The sequence below is a fragment of the Halichoerus grypus genome, chromosome 2 (genome assembly GCF_964656455.1).
Source record: "Halichoerus grypus chromosome 2, mHalGry1.hap1.1, whole genome shotgun sequence".
In the NCBI taxonomy this organism is placed as follows: Eukaryota; Metazoa; Chordata; class Mammalia; order Carnivora; family Phocidae; genus Halichoerus; species Halichoerus grypus.
Window position 1 is genome coordinate 189,753,064 of NC_135713.1, and position 21,900 is coordinate 189,774,963.

General features: G+C 49.2%; 1 protein-coding gene and 1 long non-coding RNA gene across 14 annotated transcripts in view; one reads left to right on the forward strand and one right to left on the reverse strand.

The window, feature by feature from the left end:
• The window catches only part of ATP6V0A1 (ATPase H+ transporting V0 subunit a1), a 62,233-nt gene extending 40,454 nt beyond the window's left edge, over positions 1-21,779 (forward strand). For 2 of the 13 annotated variants that reach the window (XM_036095451.2, XM_036095454.2), the window contains exons 15-23: positions 1,705-1,823; positions 2,502-2,718; positions 3,096-3,203; positions 4,039-4,113; positions 7,972-8,079; positions 9,067-9,084; positions 13,988-14,105; positions 14,418-14,589; positions 20,197-20,447. In XM_036095451.2, coding sequence (XP_035951344.1) covers positions 1,705-1,823; positions 2,502-2,718; positions 3,096-3,203; positions 4,039-4,113; positions 7,972-8,079; positions 9,067-9,084; positions 13,988-14,105; positions 14,418-14,589; positions 20,197-20,290 — 1,029 coding nt within the window. In that variant the 3' untranslated portion in view covers positions 20,291-20,447. Of the gene's footprint in view, positions 1-1,704; positions 1,824-2,501; positions 2,719-3,095; positions 3,204-4,038; positions 4,114-7,971; positions 8,080-9,066; positions 9,085-13,987; positions 14,106-14,417; positions 14,590-20,196 lie in introns of all 13 variants that reach the window. The other 11 variants (XM_036095457.2, XM_036095459.2, XM_036095461.2 and 8 more) reach the window with 7 other exon arrangements.
• LOC118537777 (uncharacterized) lies at positions 13,061-16,543 on the reverse strand. Its single transcript, XR_004918277.2, has 3 exons — positions 16,482-16,543; positions 16,331-16,385; positions 13,061-13,697 (listed from the first exon to the last, which is right to left on the reverse strand). It is a non-coding gene; the product is annotated as an uncharacterized LOC118537777 (long non-coding RNA).
• Positions 21,780-21,900: the final 121 nt, after the last annotated feature.

The following is a 21,900-nucleotide window of genomic DNA, read 5'->3' on the forward strand; positions in this document are numbered from 1 at the left end:
TTTTCTTACCTTTTTCCTGTTTCAAATAGATTATTATTTTCCAAATAAATAAGTAAAATTAAAAAAAATAAAAATAGGTGGAACGACAGCACCATGGGGATATGATCAGCAAAACAATGACTGTGGGAACATCTACAAAATAAATGTCCCAGCTTCTTCATATATTTTGTAAAGAATAAAAAAGGAGAGTAGGGGGAGAATTTATAGATTAGATATTTAAGAGCTGTGTCAACGTAGAGACCTGATCTGGACTCTACTTGTAATAAACGAATTATGTTTTTATTTTTTATTTTTTATTTTTTTATTTTTTTAAGATTTTATTTGACAGAGAGAGAGACAGCGAGAGAGGGAACACAAGCAGGGGGAGTGGAAGAAGGAGAAGTAGGCTTCCTGCAGAGTAGGGAGCCCGATGCGGGGCTTGATCCCAGGACCCTGGGATCATGACCTGAGCCGAAGGCAGACGCTTAACGACTGAGCCACCCAGGCGCCCCATGAATTATGTTTTTTAAAAATTGGGGCACAGGGTACCTGGGTGGCTCAGTCGGTTAAGCATCTGCCTTCAGCTCAGGTCATGATCCCAGGGTCCTGGGATCGAGCCCCGCATCGGGCTTCCTGATCAGCGGGGAGTCTGCTTCTCCCTCTCCCTCTGCCTCTCTCCCTGGCTTGTGCTCTCTCTCTCTCTCACTCTCTCTCAAATAAATAAATAAAATCTTTAAAAATAAATAAATAATAAAAAATTGGGGCACAACCAGGGAAGTTTAAATACTGACTATATGTTTCATGATATTGAAGAATCGTTGTTAATGCTTTTGGGAGTGATAACAGTATTGTAGTCATGTTTTAAAAAAAATTAGTCCTTACCCAAAAGTGGGGCGGGGGGGCAGGCTGTGGCGCCTGGGTGGCTCAGGCAGTTAAGTGTCCTGCTCTTGATTTCAGCTTAGGTCATGACCTCAGGGTCATGAGATTGAGCCCCATGTCCATGCTGGGCATGGAGCCTGCTTAAGATTCTCTCTCGGGCGCCTGGGTGGCTCAGTTGGTTAAGCATCTGCCTTCAGCTCAGGTCGTGATCCCTGGGTCCTGGAATCAAGTCCTGCATCGGGCTCCCTGCTCAGTGGAGAGTCTGCTTCTCCCTCTGCCTCTGCCCTCCCCCGTGCTCGTGCTCTCTCTCACGCTATCTCTCTCAAATAAATAAATAAAATCTTAAAAAAAAAAAAAGATTCTGTCTCTCCCCCTGCCCTTCTCCCCACCCTCTCCTCCTCCTCCCCAGCGTGCAGGCTCACTCTCTCTCAAAAAAAAAAAAAAAAAGTCTGAAATATTTACAGCTAAAATGATATGGTATCTGGAGTTTGCTTCCAAATACTACGGAGGTGGGGAGTAGGTTGTCTGTATGATAAAATAAGATTGACCTTGAGTCAATAGGTAATTCTTCACCTGGGTCATAGGTAAATGTGAGTTTGTTATACTGTCCTCTCTACTTAAGTCTCTGTTTAGAATTTTCCATAATTAAAAAAAAAGCTTTAAAAAATAGGTGAATAGGAGAGCCTGGCTCGCTCAGCTGGTGGAGCATGCAACTCTTGATCTCAGGGTCGTGATTTTAGCCCCATGTTGGACGTAGAGCTTACTTTAAAAAAAAAAAAATAGGTGAATAATAATATCCTATTCACGAACTCTGTAATGCCTTTTTGTTTCCTTGGGTTGTGACAGATCTGGAACATTGCTACCAATAAACTGACCTTTCTCAACTCCTTTAAAATGAAGACATCTGTTATCCTAGGCATCATCCACATGATGTTTGGAGTCACTTTGAGCCTCTTCAACCATACGTGAGTTGCTCTGTTTATGTCACAAGAACATGCATAGCTTAGGTAATGCTTTTGCCTAAAGAAATCATGACATCTTTGGGGAGGAATAAGTAACTCAGAACCCTGTTCTATGTTAAAGAAGTGCTTTTATAAAAATCTCATATTCTTAAATGAGGCTTAATTAATATTAGTCCCTTAACAATTCACAACTGCAGTAAAGATCTTTGAAAAACCTTTTGTCATTTTCATCAAAATGAGTTACTTTTTTTCTTTTATGTGTAACTCATATAAGATTATGAACTGTGGTTCCAGAATGTACTATATTTTCCAATCTCTTTCTCATGGGAAAAGATTGGTGGGGGTGGTACCAAGATGTTCAAGGTCCAAAAGTTTGGAAGTCATGGTTAATCCTGCTTGTCTCTTTTGGCCTCCAGTGCTTCTGGCTGTTACTTCTTAAAGTGATAAAGACAGAATTGAGGGAGCTGTAGGTAGGAAATCTAGTAAGTACTCCATTTCATGTAAGGGTGACCCTGGGTCTGCTCACCATTTTTTTTTTTTTTTTAAAGTAAGCTCTATGCCCATCGTGGGACCTGAATACACAACCCTGAGAGCAAGAGTCCCAGGCTCCACTGACTGAACCAGCCAGGCACCCCTGGGTCTATTCACCTTTAACATTTTTTTTTCTCTCTTCCTTTTCAGCTATTTCAAGAAGCCCCTGAATATCTACTTTGGATTTATTCCTGAAATAATCTTCATGACCTCTTTGTTTGGCTACTTGGTTATCCTTATATTTTACAAGTGGACAGCCTATAATGCTAATACATCTGAGAAAGCGCCAAGCCTTCTGATCCATTTCATAAACATGTTTCTCTTTTCCTACGGGGACTCTAGTAATTCGATGCTGTATTCCGGACAGGTGTGTCAACCCGGAGGTGGACTGTCTTAGGTGGTTACCCTAGATCAGGAAGCCGGATATTTCTGTGACTCTGGAAAAGCCTTTAAAAATCTCCTTCTGTGGTATTAGTTTTCAGCCCATACATCAGACCTAAATTCAGCCCATCCTCCTTAGCTTCAGAGGATCTAATGTAATTCCTGTGTCCACAAAGGGTAGAATTTATAACTCCCATCCTGTGAGACAATTCCTGGGCTTTGCCACAACATCTTCTAATTATTTTGAGAAGCTAGATAGTGTTATTCCTAGATCAGTAAGAAAGTACTGTTTGGGGGAAATTTGTGCTGGAGTTGGAAACTGTGTGTTTGATTAATGTGATGTGCCTTGTCCTTACTTTGTAGAAAGGAATTCAGTGTTTCCTGGTAGTGGTTGCGCTACTGTGTGTACCTTGGATGCTACTATTTAAACCACTGGTCCTTCGCCATCAATATTTGAGGAGGAAGCATTTGGTGGGTGTACTTTTATTGCTGAAAGTTACTAGATTTTTTTTTCCTTGAGATCAAGGCAATTCCTCACCAGATATAATGAATCGTGTATAAGTCTATATGCTCTTAAAATGCACTTGTGTCATATCCCAGCATGAGCACTGGACCTGCTGAAATTTAAAAAACAAAAAAACAAAAAAACCCATGTACTTGCTGTTTGAACATCTGGATTCAGCTTTGAGTAGCTCAGGTAGAGGAAACAAGTCATAAGTTTCTACCTTTCCTGGTCATGCTTTGCTCATGCTGTGCTTAGCACAATCCAGGTCTGGGCCTGCCTAGATGCAGCATCAGCCAAATCAGGGCTGTAAGAGCTGCAGGTGGGTGAACCCACTCATGTGGTTTGCCTGGGCAACCACAGGGCTGACGCTGAGACATTTTCTTTTAAAATGAGACCATGATACTTTCACCAATCAAGACATCCGGAAAAAGGATTTGGTTTAAAGAACATTGATTTTTTTTTTCTTTTGAAAAAGCAGCACATACACTTGTGTTTACTTAATGTATGTGTGCTTATGAATTCTACACACACACACACACACTTAAGTTGCCAAATTTTCATTTCTGGCTGTGCAATAATGCTTACTTACCACACTGGCTAGTAAAGCCCAAAAGATCTTACTGCATGACTCTCATACGGCTGTTAGATTGATTCCTTTTTGAGAGCAGCTGAGTTACAAGACCCTCCTTCTCCCTTTTCTGACCATCTTCATCCTTCCATGTACCCTCCATCCGTCTCCCCCCTCACTCCCTCCCTCTTTTGTTTCTTTCTCCCTTCCTCTTCTCTTCCGTTCACTATCAGGAAGGGCAGCCTGTGGAGGCCCCAGTCAGCCCAACCCCGAGCCAGCAGGGACTAGAGGCAGCAGCGGCTGCAACAGTGAGTGAATTAAAACTGACAAACCATCACATTTTGTGTAAAGAGGTGGCAAACAGTGCAGCAGAATTCTTTTCAGTTATATTGAGAGCATGGGACATGTGAGCTCTTGGGAAGTACGTCCTTGTTACTCATTAAGACAATGACAAAAGATTTCCACCTCTTATGAATAGATTCTAATGTCATCTTTACCATTGGTCTACTAAGTTTCTATTAAAAACTGTAAGTACAGTCATGTCTATGGAAGCAGAGTGACTGTTGTACCCTCTCAGAATCCCATTATCTTAATCCGAGATGGCAGCTCTTGGACTCATCCACTTTCATGTCTGTCTTTTGTAACCATGTATTAGATGATTTTTCAGCATGGAGTGAGAACATTCCTGTGATTCTTGAATTAATTTCCCTGCTCTTTAAACTTCTGCTTTGGAGGGACGCATGGACATTTGGTCCATTTTAGCTATGACTTTCTCTCCTGCCAGTGGGGCCTTATACATGTCTACTCTGTTGTGAGAGACTCAGAAGCCCTCCTGTCCTCAGCTGCTCACTGAGACCTCCAGTCTGCGTGGGTCGCATGTACCGTCTGCATCTGATGCAGTAAGCAAAGTCATCTGTTTGGATCTTTCCTTCTTTAAATACCAACTCATAATTCAGCAACAGCACTTTGAATGTTAAGCATTTCAGTATTTGCCCTTAAAAATATCTTTTAACCAAACTCTTTTAATGCACTGTTACCAACTTAGCCCAGTCTATTCTAGGTAATCAATAAGATTTTTAAAATCTCACCAGCAGTGATCACACATGTTACTAGTGTGATCTAGTGGCATCATACTCCTTTAAAAGAAAATGAAATATTCAGATGGATGACTATTTCCTTCATTAGGTGTTTCTGATCATTTTAAACTTAGAAACCTGCCATAATCATCTTTCTAGAACGAGTCTAAAAGGGCTGACATTTTGGATCAGAAGATAATTTAATGTTGCTGCTTTTAATTATGTTCAAATAGGGACTTACTCTCTCCTTTCCTGTGAGAAATTAAAAAAAAAAAACAACCCACAAAGCACATACTATACCATTATCGACATTCTTTCCCAGTGCTCTTCTTTTTCCTAGTCTTAGCATATTTATGGTGTGCTTCTGATGCATCAGTCTTGATGCTTTTAACTCTGGTATCCTCTTCTGTGACACTACCCAAATTAAATGTCCCCAGTCTGGAAAGCTGCACATTCATAGGGTCTTCTTCGCCCCACTGGTTCTTTAGCGAAATATCTGGTTCTAGAGAGCAGCCTGAAGGCATCAGGATGGTCATTTTACAACAAGGGTCCTGGATTCTTGACCCTAAGGGCTGAGGATACGATCATTGATCTGTGTTCTGTTCTGTGTCCTCTTGGTTGTCTGTAAGTGGTATATCACAGTTTACTTTTTTCTTTTCTTTTTTCTGCTGATGTATATGTCTCTTCCCCCCTTCCTATAACTCTCATGTCCTGTGTCCTGAAGGGACACTTCTTAGTGTCTGCCTGGGGAGGTGATTTACCTGTCTGCCCCTCACTCTGCTGGTTGGGGAAAGCTTCAGAAATGACCTTCTGTTTTGGGAGCCTTAAAGCCTGAAGGCTGCCTGGACCCTGTAACCCATGTCAGGGTATGCTGGGGTCCTCTCCTGTCACCAGTGACCTTTGTTGTACTTGCAGTCCACCTTCTGAGGGTTGTCAGGTGTAAGGTTCACATGACCTGGAGGTGCCCAGGGTCTCAGGGCTTCCCGAATCTGACTACACATCAAAATCACCTGGTAAACTTTAAATTTGTTTGTTTCTTAGGGTATTAAAACAAAAGAAGAAGTAATAAAGATGGTCCCTAATTCCATGACCTAGGCAATCCCCTACTGACATTAAAAAGTAAAATTAGGGGACACCTGGGTGGCTCAGTCGGTTAAGCGTCTGGCTCTTGATCTCAGCTCATGTCTTGATCTCAGGGTTGTGAGTTCAAGCCCCATGTTGGGGCTACTAAAACCCTACTAAAACAAAAACACAAAAAGTAAAATTAAAGCAATAGGTTAGAGAATGCAAATAGTATAGAAAGAGAAAGCCCCCCTCTCCCCAGGCCCCTTCTCCTGCTCAAAGGCAAGGGAATTTTGCTTCCAAATTTTTTCTGCATATATCTATTATCCATTAATATAAATATGTATATATGTTTGTACATGTATATGTATATGTGTTTAAAACACACTAGGAATTGTGTTTTAAACTGACTCTTCTGCCCCTTGATTTATTAGGTTTTAAAATTTTTAGTGTATCCTGGGAGATTGTTTCACTCTTTTATAGTTGTCTAGTATTCCATAGAACATTCTGTTGGATATGCTAAAATTGTGTAATCACTCTCTTGTTGATGGATGTGTTGGTTGTTCCCAATTCTTTGCTTTTACAGATATGAATGCAGGGAATATCATAGTCCGTGTACCTTGATAAAATTTTATAAACATAGATGTTCCCAGCAGTGGGACTGCTAAGTCTCAAAGGGTACTTGCATTTTTGTGTGTGTGCTTACATTTTCAATTTTGATAGACAGTAAAAATGATTATATAGTTTGTACTTGGGGAAAATTTTTTTTAAACATAGATTTCCTAAGCCCCACTCCAGACCTACTAAATGTATAATTTCTGGAGGTAGCATTTGAGAATCTCTATTTAATTTCAAGGTGATTCTGATGCAGCTGGTTCTCTGACCAGCACGGGAGAACCCCTGCTACAAGGAGAGAGAGACTTTGCCCAGACACTGAGTTCTGGTAGTCCGTAAGCTGTGGTAGAAGGTGCACACCAAAAGGTGAAGCTGTGAGTGGGGACCCCAGGGCAGTTGACCAAACCTGTTGGCACATTGCATACTGCTGCCCAGAAGGCCGTTTTGCAGGAGAGCAGTTTTTAAATTCTTGCCTCCTTTGGGCTTCCTGATCAGAAACCACAAGAAGGTAGGCCTAGGGGCTGTTTCTTAGCTCCTTTTCCCTCTGGCAGATTAGCACTCATTGCTATTTGTCTGACTTCACCCCAGTTCTGCCTGGTTTTTGCACTCAAAGAGTCCTTTTGCCTCAATTAAGCCAAGCTTTTCCAAGTCAGGTTGACTTAGAAATTCTGGTTCTGGGGAACCGGTTGAACACAATGCCTGGGAAACGGGAAGAAGCAAGCACCCGATCACCATCTGCCCACTGTAAGAGAGTTGTTTTAACACTCCAGAGTCCTCCACTGAAGGAAAGGAGCCTTTTTCTTTTTCTTTCTTTCTTTTTTTTTTTTTAAACTCCGTATTCTCTAGCCATAGGCTGATGCACATTAAGCTTTTTTTCCCTTCCCTGATCTAGGAAGTCCTTTGTTCCTGGGCAGAGACCCGGTCCGCTTCTGGGAGAGGTTGCTGGAACTCTTGGGTTCCAGTTGAAAGTGTATCCGACCAGGTTATAGTCACCATTGTCATTTGGCTCCCCTCCCTCTTAGAAAGTCTGATCTTGAGTTCTAGAAAAACTTAGAGCACTGACAGCTTTACAGATAGAGTTATAGTCATTGTAAGAGTCTGTTCATATGAAGCTTTTTGTCCAAGCAGGCATCTCAATTAGCCTTGACTGAGGCCAGGTCAGTGCGTCCTGGTGTGGCAGGCAGAACTGATCAGATTGAGGTAGTAAATGCAGGGGCTGGGGCTGGGCCGGTGGTGGTTGGGGCGGGGACAGTGGTTTGTGTTTACTTAGCTGTTGGATCAGCGGGTTTTGATTTTGTTGTTAGAATATATGCTTTTCTGAGGTTTGTATGCACTAACCATCGCCCTTCCCCACCTCACAGAATGTCACATTAAAGCCCAGGCAAATTCTACTCTTTCTGTTCATCTGTGTAGGGAACTCTCAACTTTGGTGGGATCAGGGTGGGCAACGGACCGACAGAGGAGGATGCTGAGATTATTCAGCATGACCAGCTCTCCACCCATTCAGAGGACGCGGAAGAGGTAAGATCCAGTGGCATGGGCTTCCTCTCCTTCTCTTGTGGGTCAGCCCTCGTCTTGTGTGCGGTAATGGCCTCCCTCCAGTCTTCTTGAAAAATGAAAATGCTAATGCTAGTGATCAGCCTGCCTTCTGGGCCTCTTTGGGCAGCACAGCTTTTTCCAGCGGGCCTGCTGTGAACTCCAGGTGCCCCCTGGGTGCCCGCGGCACTTGTGTTCCCTTGTCCCAACTCGTTGAATTCTGAGTTGCCTGCAGTACTCTGCATGCCAATCTCAGTGACTGACTGTCCTCCTGGGGACCAAGGGCAGAGTGGGCCCAGGCTTCCCCGCTCTTGTTACCAGAAACACAGCCCCCTCAGGGCAGCTTCTTCATCCCTTGCCCCTTCCAGGAATGGTTCCAGTTGGAACTGTAACCGCGGGTACTTTTTAAAGTCTTGTCCCACTAATGTGCTCCTGTTGCAGATACATTATTTGAGCTTTTTAAAAATGTTATTTGCCTACTTTTTACAGGGAGAGTGAAAAGTAGTAAGGCCAAATTAGACTTTTCCTTAAACCACCACCTCCAAGCTGATTTTTAAAATCCAATCCCCTTGCCTGACCACTCACACCACAAAGCCTCTGAACTGAACTTTTGAATGTCATCTATTCATTATATTCTTTTGTTGTTGTTGTTGTTATATTCTTTTTGAAGCAAATAGAATGGGAGTTGGGGACCCAGGTGACTGAACTTTTCAGTCTGACTGACCACGTCCCCTATGTGTATGACATTTTAAAAAAGAAATTATAAGGGTTGGGGTGCCTTTAAAAAATATGTATCTTAATGCTCTGAATCCCACTGGGTTTGCTTTCTGTGTATGCTGAGGAGGCCTGCCTCCAACACGTGAGGCCCATTTAACATTAACAGTTTTCCCGAGAAACAGTCAATAACCTTGTGCTTGTGACTTGTGACTGTGTGGCATGGCTTCCCACTAAGTGTAAATTTGTGTTTACAAGCCTACCGAGGATGAAGTGGTAAGAAACAAGCTGGCTTTGCCTTCATGTTTATCTGGGGCTTCTCTTTGCCATCCTTGTGATCCGTCTGCTGACCCTGCTGCAACCGGGGGCCCGCACATGACACCCGCGCATCCCGCATCTCACTGGCCATTTCTAACCAGTTCGTGAACCTGTGTTCTGAAAAAGCTCATCTCCATTAACTGCATCTCATGTCGGTCACCTCTGTCTTTGTTTCATTGACTTTGCTGATCTGATACCTCTGAGAATGGCTTGAAAGGAGCTACAAGTAATGTCTGCTTTGGCATTCTTGAGGTGACCCCCTTGGGGGTTAAATCCCAGTGGTCTTTGCTTTCCTCTCCTGTGGTGTTATGTCTGGTATGGTAGCTCTGCCGCTGGGAGTAGCTGTTTCCGCCTTGCTCCTCGGAGAGCTTGTGAGTAAAGCTCACCCTTCCTCCCTGTCTGAGATGCAGCCAACCTCTTCCTACTGTCCTCATCAGCTTGATGATACTTGAAGTGAGAATTGCTGGGCCCTCACTTGGGGTCAGATCTACCTCCCTGTGACCCAGGTGGAAGGGAGACAGCTTTCAAAAAGGCTTTTCCTCTCCGATGTATCCCAGAGAAAATCCCATCTGTGTGACAGGAGTTCATATTATACCAGATAATAGAAACAAAGTTGGCTATTCAGGCCACATTTGGAGTAGGAGGCCTTCTAGCTCAGCAGTAATTCATTTAGCAATACACGAAATTTTAAATTGGGTTTTTTAAAGGCCTTGCTGCACTGTTTGCATCTTTCCCCAAAACTTTTCTCTAAAATACCTAGACCCATGAACGCTTCCCTTTCCTGGCTCTCCTGGTCCTCTCTAAAGGGGCAGTGGGATGGGAACAGGAAAACCTATGCTGTTCTGTGTAAAAACAGACCGTGCTCCATCTTCCTGAAGGCTGGAGAGGCTCTTTTGCTGGCATCCAGGAGCCTCTGTGTTCCTGTGAGCTGCTCATCATAGTCACTGGTTGAGCTGCCTGGAAGGGCTGGCTGGGAGTGTGTTCCCTGTTAGTGAGGAGCCCGGCCCTCTCCCAGTAACACAGCCCCTAACAACACTGTTCTTGCCAAGTGTCTTCCTAGTTGAGCACCCAGTGCCATGGTCATCGTCAGAATGGTCCTCATTTGTAAGCCATGTCCCAGGGTCTTTGGACAACCACACAAGACGGACTGTAATTCAGCCTCCCTAGTCTCTGCCCCTCCACTCCCTCAAGGGTTCAGCTTCCCGTGGCTTCCTAAATAATAATGACATTTTATCTTTATCAGGCACATGTACAGTCTAGTTCTCCATAGCCAGATTTAGATTAACTGTTAGAATTATTTAAAGATTTCAAACAAAACTTTTTTTTTTAAGTCCAGCCTACTTCTTCGAGAACTTCCCCTTTTTGCTTGGCTGTGAAAACCTATATGCCCCATGTAGGCCATTATTCCAGCCTGGTGGAAGCAGTAGTCCTTCTCCCTGTGGAGCGCTAAGTCCAGTTGCAAACCAGAGCCAGGCCAGTTGATCGTCTGGGAAATCTTTAAAGGCTGTAACCATTCAGCAAGGGTCAGTGGCACCTCTCCCTACTGTGTCATCTCACCAGGTGTGGTCTTCCCACCTGTCCATCTGTGTACTCATTCTATCCGTCCATGTTTTCATTCATCCCACTCACCCATCCTCCATTCAGTCATCCCGCTCACCCATCTGTCCATCTGTCCATCCCACCCACCCATCCATCTGTTCATTCATCCCACCCACCCTCCCATCCATTAATTCTTTTATCCCACCCATTCATTCATTCACCCTCTATGTGCCAAGCACCCTGGTGCTACAGAAACGGCAGGAAGAGAGACATAGCCCTTGCCTCCAAGGAACTCCCAGCCAAATTGAGGAAACCGTCTGGGTGACAGATGGTGTGATTAAGGTGTGCCCAGGATGCTGTGGGAACACAGAAAGAGGGCACCTGACGAGCACTGGGGTGGGGTGGAGAAGAGGAGACCAGGAAGTGATTCCCTGAGGAGATTGTTGCTAACTTAGTCCAGTCAAGCAGGAGTGTCTGTGGGGACTGGGTGGGAATGCAGACCCATCAGTGTGTATAGTTATCGGAAAGACAGGCGTGTGGGCCCATCACGTGTTGGGGATAAACAAGTACGCAGCGGTAGAGTGTTTGGATAGCAAGGAGCCGGTCAGAGGACATTGCTGAAATGCTCTAGTGGGGGTGTTCTAGGGGATATTGGATTGGGGCGGGGTCACAGTCTGGAGGCATGGAGACCAGCTAGTCTGATATGAGTCATGAAAGAATTGGGAGGCCTGAAGTGAAGTGAGGCATTTGCAGGGGAGTTGGAAAGGAAGGGACGGATAATGAGATCAAGGAAGTTAGAGCTACAGGTCCCAGGGCCTTAATGAATGTAGGCAGTGAGAGTGAGGATTCAAGATTGACTTCCAGGCCTGGGTGCCTGGGGCCCTAGTGATGACGCTGTTAGACATGGAACATGGAGTAGAAGTAGGTCCCGGTGGGGTCAGAGGAGAGTGATTAATGAGTTTGGGCGGCACTGAGTTTGAAGCGCCTGTGGTACACTAGGAGGAGATGTAGCATGGCTAGTTGGAAACAGTCAACACGGAAATGAAGGTGTCCATCTGGGAGTCACTCCTACGGGTGGCCCTCCAAGCCCTGAGCGGCCGCGCTGCAGGAGAGGTGTAAGAGCTGACGCTGGACCTCCAGCATTTAAGGAAGAACCAAGATGGAAACTGGGAAGGAGCATCCAGGGAGGTAGGAGGAAAACCGAGGGCAGGCGAATGTCTACAGAGGGAGGAGGAAAAGGTGACAGTGGGAGACACTGCAGGGGCTCAGTCAGGACACAGAATGTGTTAGACCTCACACCAGGGAGGCAAGGGAGCGGGTGCCGGGAAGGTCGGGTTTGTGGGGCAGAGAGGGTGGAGGGCAGGGCCCAGGAGGTGAGGAGGGGATGGGCCGCGCACCTGGAGGAGTGTGTAGACCGGGAGTCTGCAGCTGCCCTCCTCAGTCACAGCTGACTCCGGAGGCAGTGATACAGGCTCCTAAGTGCTTGACTGCATTTCACCCTAACTCCTCACCCACCACAGTCTCCCCCATTATATAGAGATGAACACTTGCCCAAGGTTACAAAGCAGGAAGTTGGGAAGAAGAGAAAGTGCAGAGAGTGTGGGTAATACCCAGAAGGGAGGCTTCCTCCGTGTGTGTTCTCCATTCTTCTGGGAAGAACTCTGGGTAGAATAAAACTGCTGAAAGGGGGCTGGTTCTACAGGAAACCCAGCAGTCCCTGCTTTCGTGGAGCAGTGCTCCTGGGAGCAGGGACCTTTCTTTCCTCTGAGCACAGGCCCTGGGGCAACAGCCAGCACTGGTGGGAAAGAGCTCTTAGCGTTGTTGGGATTGGGGTAACGAGTTTTTAGGGTAACTAGGAGGCTTGAAGAGCCTGTTGCAGAAGAAAAGCCCAGAAATACTCAGAGTGTAGATGGTCAGGTGAGGGAAACTGAGGCAGTCGCCCAAAGATGGCGTGTTGGAGCCGGTCTCTCTCCCTCCTGGCCGCACCCCTGAGGCCTGGGCTGTTAGCACTTTAGGGCCAGGTCCTTCTCTCGCCCTGCCCTCATGCAATTTCCAAAAACATTTCTGGTGTCCTTTGGGAGTGGTCATGTGAGTCTTGAAAGGAACTGGTGAAAAACAGACTCTGAGCTGAAGGCAGGGCAGGCGGGGAGGCCCTGTGCTTCTGGGGTTCTGGGGGGGCTGTGTGGGAGGAGCCCAGGAAGGGCCCGCCTCCTGTTCTTTGGCCGCTGATTGCTCCACCTGGCAGGGTGGGGGAAGGCCTGAAGTGTGTCTGGCGCGCCTGTGGAGATGCCGGTAATTCTTCCCGGCGCGGCTTGGAGCGGGCTGCATGCGAACTCCGGCAAGCTTGTTCTAGCTCTACCCCCTTATTCTGGGAACAGTTTTGTTGTCTGTTTTTTTTAAAGATTTTATTTATTTATTTGACAGAGACACAGCGAGAGAGGGAACACAAGCAGGGGGAGTGGGAGAGGGAGAAGCAGGCTTCCTGCTGAGCAGGGAGCCCGATGCGGGGCTCGATCCCAGGACCCCGGGATCATGACCTGAGCCGAAGGCAGACGCTTAACGACTGAGCCACCCAGGCGCCCCTGGAAACGGCTTTTGATGTGGGAAGGAAAGCTGGGAGAAAGGGAGCGTAAGAAAAACAGAAACAAAAAAACAATAGATGTTCAGTGTGGTCTCAGTCAACTGGAGGATTTTGGAAAACTTTTGTCAGAATTTCCCTGTGTCATCTTCTCAGAAGCCACCAAAAAAAAAAAAGTTATCTTGCTCCCAGCAGGTTGTAAGAATAATAAGTGGAGTGGCTGTAGAGGCTTAGTGTTGCCTCGGCAGCTTCTGGCCCGATAGCCTGTCACCTGAAGCATGGCCGGGGAAAGCCCTTCTGCTCTCCTGACTCAGAGCAGGGCGCTTCCCTCGGCACCGTAAAGAGGAAGGCAGCTGGAGGAGGCCCAGCAGCAGGGCCCTAGGAGTCCCGCGTCCAGACAGTCCATTTCTGAGTGCTCTTAACTCGGCATACATTCCACTCTTGAGCTTACAGCCTAGCGGGAAGAAAAAACAAACGGGTTGAGAATCATCTCATTAAGATGGAGGTCATTAAAATGTAGAGAATTAAGGGAAATGGGGTGTCCCAGTTGGGGGCTAAGCCAGGCAAGATTTCTGGGGATAGCATAGCTGAAATCACCACCTGAGTTCAGCGCTGGGGGTTCCTGGCCCGTGTAGCCGTTAGTGCTGGTGCTCAGACCCAGGCCCAAAGCACCAAGTGGCCACAGCACCATCTACACATCCCCTCCCAGCCTTATATCTTCTCTCTGGTTTCCTCCCATGACAGTTTGACTTTGGGGACACCATGGTCCACCAGGCCATCCACACCATCGAGTACTGCCTGGGCTGCATCTCTAACACCGCCTCCTACCTGCGGCTCTGGGCCCTCAGCCTTGCTCATGCACGTGAGTGTATTTCTCTCAGGTCGAAAATTATGGTTTTCCCCTTCTCTGGGCACTCTCTCAGATGTAGGGCTTAAGTAGAGTGGAAATAACATAAGGGTTCTGGAATTATTCAGACTCCTGAATCCCGGGAGAACAACGTCCAAATGGGAGGACCAGCGCCTTCGCCAGGTTAGCTATGCATGCTAGTCCCCCTAAGGCTGCAGGGAGCCAGGGTGCAGCAGACAGTTCAAGTGAGGGACAGCAGAGCAAACTGGAGGGCCCACAACACCTCTTGCCAAACTGAACCAGATGTCCCGTCTCTGCATTCCCCAGAGCTGTCTGAGGTGCTTTGGACCATGGTGATCCACATCGGCCTCAGCGTGAAGAGCTTGGCAGGAGGTTTGGCGCTGTTCTTCATTTTCGCCGCCTTTGCCACCCTGACCGTGGCCATCCTCCTGATCATGGAGGGCCTCTCGGCCTTCCTCCATGCGCTGCGGTTACACTGGTGAGCGGCAGCGAGTTCGGGGGGCTGGGGATGTGTCCTTAGCTGCTCGGAGGGCAGCTTTGCTCTTGTACAGAATCCAGAGACACTAGGAAGTGTCTGCTTTCATTCACATCATTATGCCCAAGGACCTACATTAGGAGTGAGCATCAGGAAACCTCCACAAAAGCACAGCTCACTCTTCAGAGCCCCCAAGGGAGAATTCTCTGGTGGGTGTTGTTAGATTCCCTCTCCCTGCCTTTAGCCTTCTTCACTGCTCTTGATTATGGACCTGCTGAGGTTGTTGGTTTGTTTGGGGTTTTTTTGCTCTGGCATAAACTTTCTCCTGTCTTCAGAGCGATGGAAGCAACTCTGGAATAGATTTGCAGTCCAGGAAGATGCTAGAGCACACTGTACCCCAGTTTTGTCCCCCTTGTTCTGTCATTGTGCTGGTGTCTTTGGGTAGGAGCCCTGGCAACTCCATGTGGGTGGGGGGGTTCCTGGTTCCATAGTGTGTAGCTCAGTGCCCTGAAGCAGCTTCTTCAGAAGGGCAGGTTTGGATTTGTTTGTTTTCCTTCAAGTGGTTTGTGGCTTTTAATGGCTCTGCCTGGAGAGAGCTAGCTCAGTCCCAGGGGGTGGGAGAGGTGGGGTCTGGTCCAGGCAGTGACCCTATGACCTCAAGGTAGGATTGCCAGATTTAGCAAATAAAATTACAGGACATCCAGTAAAATTTGAATTTCAGATAAACAGTGAATTTTTTTTTTTAGTATAAGTATTTCCCAAATGTACATGGGACATACTCATACTAAAAACTAGGCATCCTGTACTTTATCTGGCTTCTCTACCTCAAGCCCTCCCTCTTTTGAGTCTCTGCTTCCTCCTTTATGTTGTGATTCTCCCTCTCTTTTTGGGTCTCAAACCCCAGTGGCCCTGGAAGCTCTGGGCCCTCTCCCTAGAGAAACATCCCCCCCAATAGTTTTACCCATTTAGGGGGGTCACAAACTCACTGACCCTACCTTAGGAACTCCTAGACGAGATGGTCTGTGGTGCTAATGATCTCAAGATCAGAGAGTGTGTAGAATGTCTCGTTACATCTGTTTTCTAAACCTGAACCCAAGGATCCTCTGCCCCATTCCCCTTATCTTTGGTTTTCCTCCTGACTTGGTTATGCTGAGCCCCCTCAAAGATTCCTCTGTTATGGACAGAGGGGAATGTGAGGCATGGAAGGGCGGGGCGCAACTGGGACTTACTCTTCCCTCAAAAGCTTCTTTAAAATAACCCGTCCTCTGGCTGGCTTCCTCCTCCTTGCTGCCCTCCTCCCCACCCAGCTGTTGTTTATCTACTGTCCAGCCAGGAGGTTAGGAGCGCTGTGGGGCTCAGACTGCTGGCACGCCACCCTGTTCTCAGCTTATCAGCATACTCTCTCCCCAGCACACTTCCTCAGCCACTTGGTATGAGGCAATGTCTGTGTGACCAGCCTCTGGTGACTCACTGTTTCTTCCTTCCTTCCCTAGTCACTTCTCTGTCTTCCTGAGCCCTGTGCTTGAGGGGCCAGTTACTACCCCACCTGAATCCCAACCCAAGTGGGGAGCCTGTAGCCTCCTCCCTGGGCGGGCTGGGGAGCAGTCACGGTGCTGGGTCAGAACAGTCAGAGCAGTGAGCCAGGCTTCGCTGGAGCCTGGGCCTAATCTCCACAGTGAGCAGAGGCAGCCTGGGAGGCCAGGTTCTGTTGTGGCCAGAAGGATTATGTCTCCCTCAGGCTTACCTGTGGCCTTCAAATGAAGGTGTCTTCCCACGGCCCTGTGAATGAGCCCAAGGACCTGATGAGCGACAGGAGAACAGGCTTCAGAATTAGGCCCACCTGGGTTCAAATTCCATCTCTGCTGGCTGGGTGACCCCCAGAGGAGAGCACTTACCTCACCGAACCTCACTTTCTCTCAGATGAAGAGAGGATGATATCCACGTAACATGGTTGTGGTGATAAACAGGAAATGATGTGCATACCAGGTGCCTGTCACAGTGCCCCGGCTCATCATAAACTGTGTTCAAGTGCAGATCGCAGCCGCCCTGCTCAGAAGTGGGCTGCCCTGTGGAGAAGGCATCTTGGCCATGGTCCCTTGTAAAGAAACTGCTTTTAGTGTTTAGAGAGGGGAGACCCCCTGGGGGAGGCACATCTGAATGCCTGTAATTTTCAAGGAATGGGCTCGTCAGACAAACTTGTGGGTTGGTTGGTTTGGGTAGTAGAGGTATCACGGAGAAGAGAAACACGAAACTGTTCGGCTTTCAGAATCCATTGTTGGAGGCACGTTTGGAGCATCGCCCTTACTGAAAGGGGGTGAATGAAACGGGTGCTCGTGCTCCCCCTCCTGGCCGAATATGGATGCACTGCAGGGATTCCTGGGCCTTCTTGTCCCCCAGGTCTGCAGGAATTCTGAGTTATGGCCCTCTTGTGAGGCTGGGGACAGCTGGTCCTGCTGAAAATGGCTGCGGGACATTGCTGCTATTTTTCCTGGGGTCCAGCCTGGGCGTCCTCATACCTGTCACTTTACCCCTGGCTGTCAGCTGGGGTTTCCTGATCCTGATGCAAGGGCTGCCCCATTATAAAAGTTCTGGATGTCTTCAGTGGGGACAAGAACAACAATGTCTGCTTTGGTAACAAACATAAACCACTAGTCTGAGATTCATGTGGGGTCCTAAAGGAGGTGGGTGATATATTTGAAAACGAGAGTGAACAGGTTACTGTCCCAACTTGCTGATTTCATCTCCTTCTGAGTTACGTGTCTATCTATTTTTGCCTACTGTAATTAGCTGTCTTTTCTTCCTCAGGAAAGGCAAAGGCAGGGATAGGATTTGTCAGTTTGTGGTAGAAAGACTGTTGCCCCCTGGCCCACTTTCAGGAACTAAATCCCTTCTTACTGAGCAGATTCCACATACGTGTCGATGTGCACACTTGCACACTCACAAACTCCAACTCCTTTGGTTGAGGGCCAAAGGAAGGGGGGACCATATTATCATAAGGAATGGAGTGGCGCCGCAGCAGGCTACCACAGGACGGTTGTGGGAACGGCTGGCCTGGAAGAAAGCACACCTGAAGTGTAGTTCCTGGCTGCCATCATTGCCCTGACATGTGGGCCATTAGACAGATGTGTGTTCCAGGCCCTGGACTGCTCAGAGAGCGGCAGAAAGGGCCAGAGAAGCAGCTCGGTCTAGGATCGTCTTCCTAAAACTGCCTCTTTTCACTCACACCCCCGCCAGGAAAGGGAGGAGACCCAGGACTCCTTCCCCCTTCCCTCACTCAAGGAAATAAGGTTTCCTATTATGTAGCAGTGGTGAGTGCTCCGGGGACTCCCACTTATCCTTCGGGGTCACTGGGGTGGCCTTTGCCAGTACTGCAGCTGGAAGGGAAGGGGTGTTCGAGAAACCATCCGATTTCCTGAGGCCCTCCTCACAACTGTAGAATTCTAGAGGTGGCTTGGGGCACGGTGGGGCTCTGGAGGCTCCCTGGGTGGTGTAGCAGGCTCCTAAAATAAGAGGAACTTGCTGGGCGGCGAGCAGGGCCCTGGCGCAAAGAACTTCATGTTTGTACTTTCTCAGGAAGTACACATTTCCCTGCTTGGGAGGGAGGGGTGGGTGGGGAGTCCGATAGGGAGATTGCTTTCCAGCTTTGTTCCGGGAGGTTGGGGTAAGTGAGGCCGAGAAGGGGCGTGAAGTCGGGCTGACCATGAGATGCCTGAGGTGTCCGTGGTGGTGGCCACCCTAAGTCTAACCACAGGCAGTGGCTGGTGGTAGAGGTGGTATCAGGCCATGTGTCAGAGGGACCGCCCATGGGCTCACTTGGCAGAATTTATGCACCTGCATCCCAGACACGTGTAGCCCTTCCTTCCCGCTGGGCCCCCTGGGTAGATGAGGCACACAGAGGAATGCCAAGAGAAGGATGGTGATCCCACGGGCATCTGAAAACTTCTGAAGCTTCTAGTCCATTCATCCAGTTTGGAATTCGAATTGTTTGTGTGATTAGCCAGCCAGGGGCTCAGAGTTCTGGACCCCGAGTAGACCCTAAGATGACCTGCCCACCATCTCGATAAATGTTGTTGAATGCAAACGGGATGTGTCAGTCTCTTTCCAGTTGTTCAGAAATGCGCTTGCCATATGCAAACAGCCTACTCAACGTGAAGGACCAGACAGCAGTGGGTGAGAGGCAGGAACCTACCCCATCCCCACCTAATTCCCCCAACGGAGGCCTGAATAGCTGTAGCTTCTAGGACTTCTCAGGGGGTTGGGATATGGGGACGAGTCCAGATCCTGGGTTGAAATTGCTTTTGCCAGGAATCCTGTGACTGACTTCAGTTTGAAGCCCCTTCCCCCAGGTCCTATTTTCCCTTGGCCCAGGGACCCCTCCAGAGTCTGGGAGGCTTTGGGACCTTGGCCCAGCCCCTGGAATGTGGGGCTGGGAGGAGAAGGCCGCCTGTTCTTACGCCCACGCAGAAAATTCTGTTCACCTCTTCTCCTCAGGGAGTGGAGCCGGCAGCCCTGCAGTGTCCTCAGCCAGCACCCCAGGGCTGACGGGGCCTCTGAGGACCTCTGAGGGCCACCACAGACTGACCCCCGAAGCAGACAGTCCTTCCACCATGCCCTGCATGAGCACCATTGCCTGCAGCGGGCCCCAGCTCCGAGCCCTGCCTGTCCTTCTGTCCTTCTGGTGTTCCCAGGGTCACTCAGCGCTGAGTGGAAACCATTCCTCAGGGCAGCTCTCCTTGGCTTTTTTATCCTCTGAATCATGCATTTTTCTGCCCATATTTGGTGGTGGTTTGGTTGCTGGGCAGCCATCCAGGGAGTATGCAGGGGGAAGTGTAGCCTGCAGCCCAGCTCTGCTTCCAGGAGTGCTGTCTTCCTGCCCCTCAGAGTTGGAAAGGGCCCCAGGGAGACCGTCAGCGGTGGATGCTGGGCTGCCTGGGAAGGGAGGTGAAGCTCTGCTTTTCCTTTCAGCCCCTGAGAGAAGAATTCGTTCTCAGATGTTTTTGTAGTTGGAGAATATTTTTGCCATTACTTGGAGAAGACTCCCCTCCCCCCCACGCCCCTTTCCTGGGAATTTCCTCCCCAAAGCCTCCAGTGTTTACTCAAAACCCTCCCTTCTCCTTCCTCCTGCAAGGAAAAGAAACAAACTAGAAAACAGGGGCACTTGCCAGAGTCCCTGGCGCTGAGCTCGCTGCTGCCCAGGGGCTTCCCTGAGAGTTCGGCCTCAAGCCCCTGAGCCGGCCGGGAGTCCAGTGGTTAGTCTCTACATTGCCCTTAGAGACTCAAACCAAGGGCACTTCTTTTGCACATGGCTAGACAAAGAGTTTTGCATAAACACACTGTGCTCAACAGGAAGGAGCAGGAACTGAGGACAAACCAGGGAGGAGCTATGCGGCACTCTTGCCTTCAGAAGCAGGGCTTGTGTGCGCTGTGGGAACTAGGCCAAGCTCTGGGCTGGGCTGGGTGGGTGGGTGGGTGGCAGAAGGCCAAGCTGCTTTCCCAAGCTCAGCTAGGAAAGCGAGGCCTTGGGGAGGTGAGTCAGAGCATCTTTCTAGCCCACTGTGAAATCCCAAAAGGATTCTGTGGAATGATGACACTCCTTTTCCCTTTCCCCAGGGTGGAGTTCCAGAATAAATTCTACAGCGGAACCGGTTTCAAGTTCCTACCCTTCTCCTTCGAGCACATTCGGGAAGGGAAGTTTGACGAGTGAGCCCATCGTGGGGCTGTGTGCCGGCAGGCTGCCCTCCCCACTCCCTGCACAGTGGTTACCTGTGCTCCTCTTGCCTGTTGGTTGTGTTCCCTGGGTATCGGGGCGTTTGTGTCATCCCCGCCACCCCTCCCCCAGCCGCCTGTGAGTTATTTAGATAGATCCGTCCCTCCCTGAGTCCCCTGCCACCGCCACCTTCATGTGTAGTGTAGAGAGAAGCTGGGCTCTGGCTGTCACTCACACCCACTAGGCACCGGCCTTGCCCTCCCAGCCTCCGTCCAGCCAGAGACAGCCCCTTCTCTGTCCCCCGGTGATGAAAAAGTTTGTGCATTTTACATTTGAGCCCAAAGCCCACGGAAGGAGTGCTGTCACCATCCACACCCAGACTTTGAGCCCCCTCTTCCTGCCACTCTAGTTACTGGTTGGGGGCAGGGGTGCTCTTTAACACGCCCCATTCTTGGGTTAGCAGGGGTAGTTCCAGGAAGGTGGCATGTCTGTCCTCTGCCCATCCCCTCTGGTCTTCAGAACAGTTGTTAATCAGGAATTCAGCTGGACCCAGCTGTGCCGTCGTGCGCGGCTTCTCCCTGTCACTCCCAAGGGTCCCAGGGTGCCCAGCACCACCTCCCTAACCACACCCTCTCCTCCTCCCTCCCAGAATCCCCTCCTTCCCCCTGCCCCTGTGTGTACCCAGCATAACAGCACAGCCGGGAGTGACCCGAGCAGAGAGGTCCTGGGCTGCCTCCTCTGGTTGGAGGCTTCTCAGGCCAAGCTGTGGGCCCCGCCACAAGCACGCTCTCTGGGCAGAGGGTTCAAACCGTTGCTCTTGCCTGGTGCAGACCCCAAGACCTTCCCCTACCCCCAATCATGAGTCTTGAGGGCAGGACCGTAGTCATCCAGGGTGGTTCTGCCTGCAGACCTGCCTTCTCTGCCCTCCCGTGCCCCTCCCCACTTCCACTGGGGACCCCAGTCAAGGGAGTGGGGTCCTGGGCAGCGAAGGCTGGTGCCATTTACGTTTTGCGGATTGGAGGCAATGGCCAGGGCTGCAGTGTGCTGGTTGTGAGAGCTGCACCACCACCCCCACCCCCACGGGCCACCTCTCCTGTCACCCCCAGGGCTATGGCTTTTAGGGCCTTTGAATCATGTGTTGACACAGCAGCCCTGGCTGCTTCAGCTAAATTGAACCTTGGGGCCCCCAGTGGTGGAGATAATCCCCTGAATGGGCCAGGCCCCTGCCCTCCTCCCACCCTGGCTTTTCTGAGTGAGTTACTTAGAGCTGCTCACAACTCTCCTGGGCATGGGCCACCCACCCCAGCTTCCCCGTGTGCTGGCCAGTGTGACCCTGTGCTGAGCCCCTCCCCTCTGGGCCCGGTGGTTTACATGGTGACTTTGCTCTGGGTACAGCAGGGTTTGAAGCAGAGCTCTTTGTCAGGAACCCTGCCCAAGGCCCTTGTGTTCACACATTCCTGTGCTGAATAAAGTGTGTTTGACCCTACCAGGGAGGCTGCCTGTCCTTGTGCCCACAGCCCCTGTCGCAGGCCCCTGCCCCTCCTCCAGCACGTCTGCTTTCCTGTGATCGAGGCCACAGCTGCAGGCCGGCAGTGTGTGAAATTCTC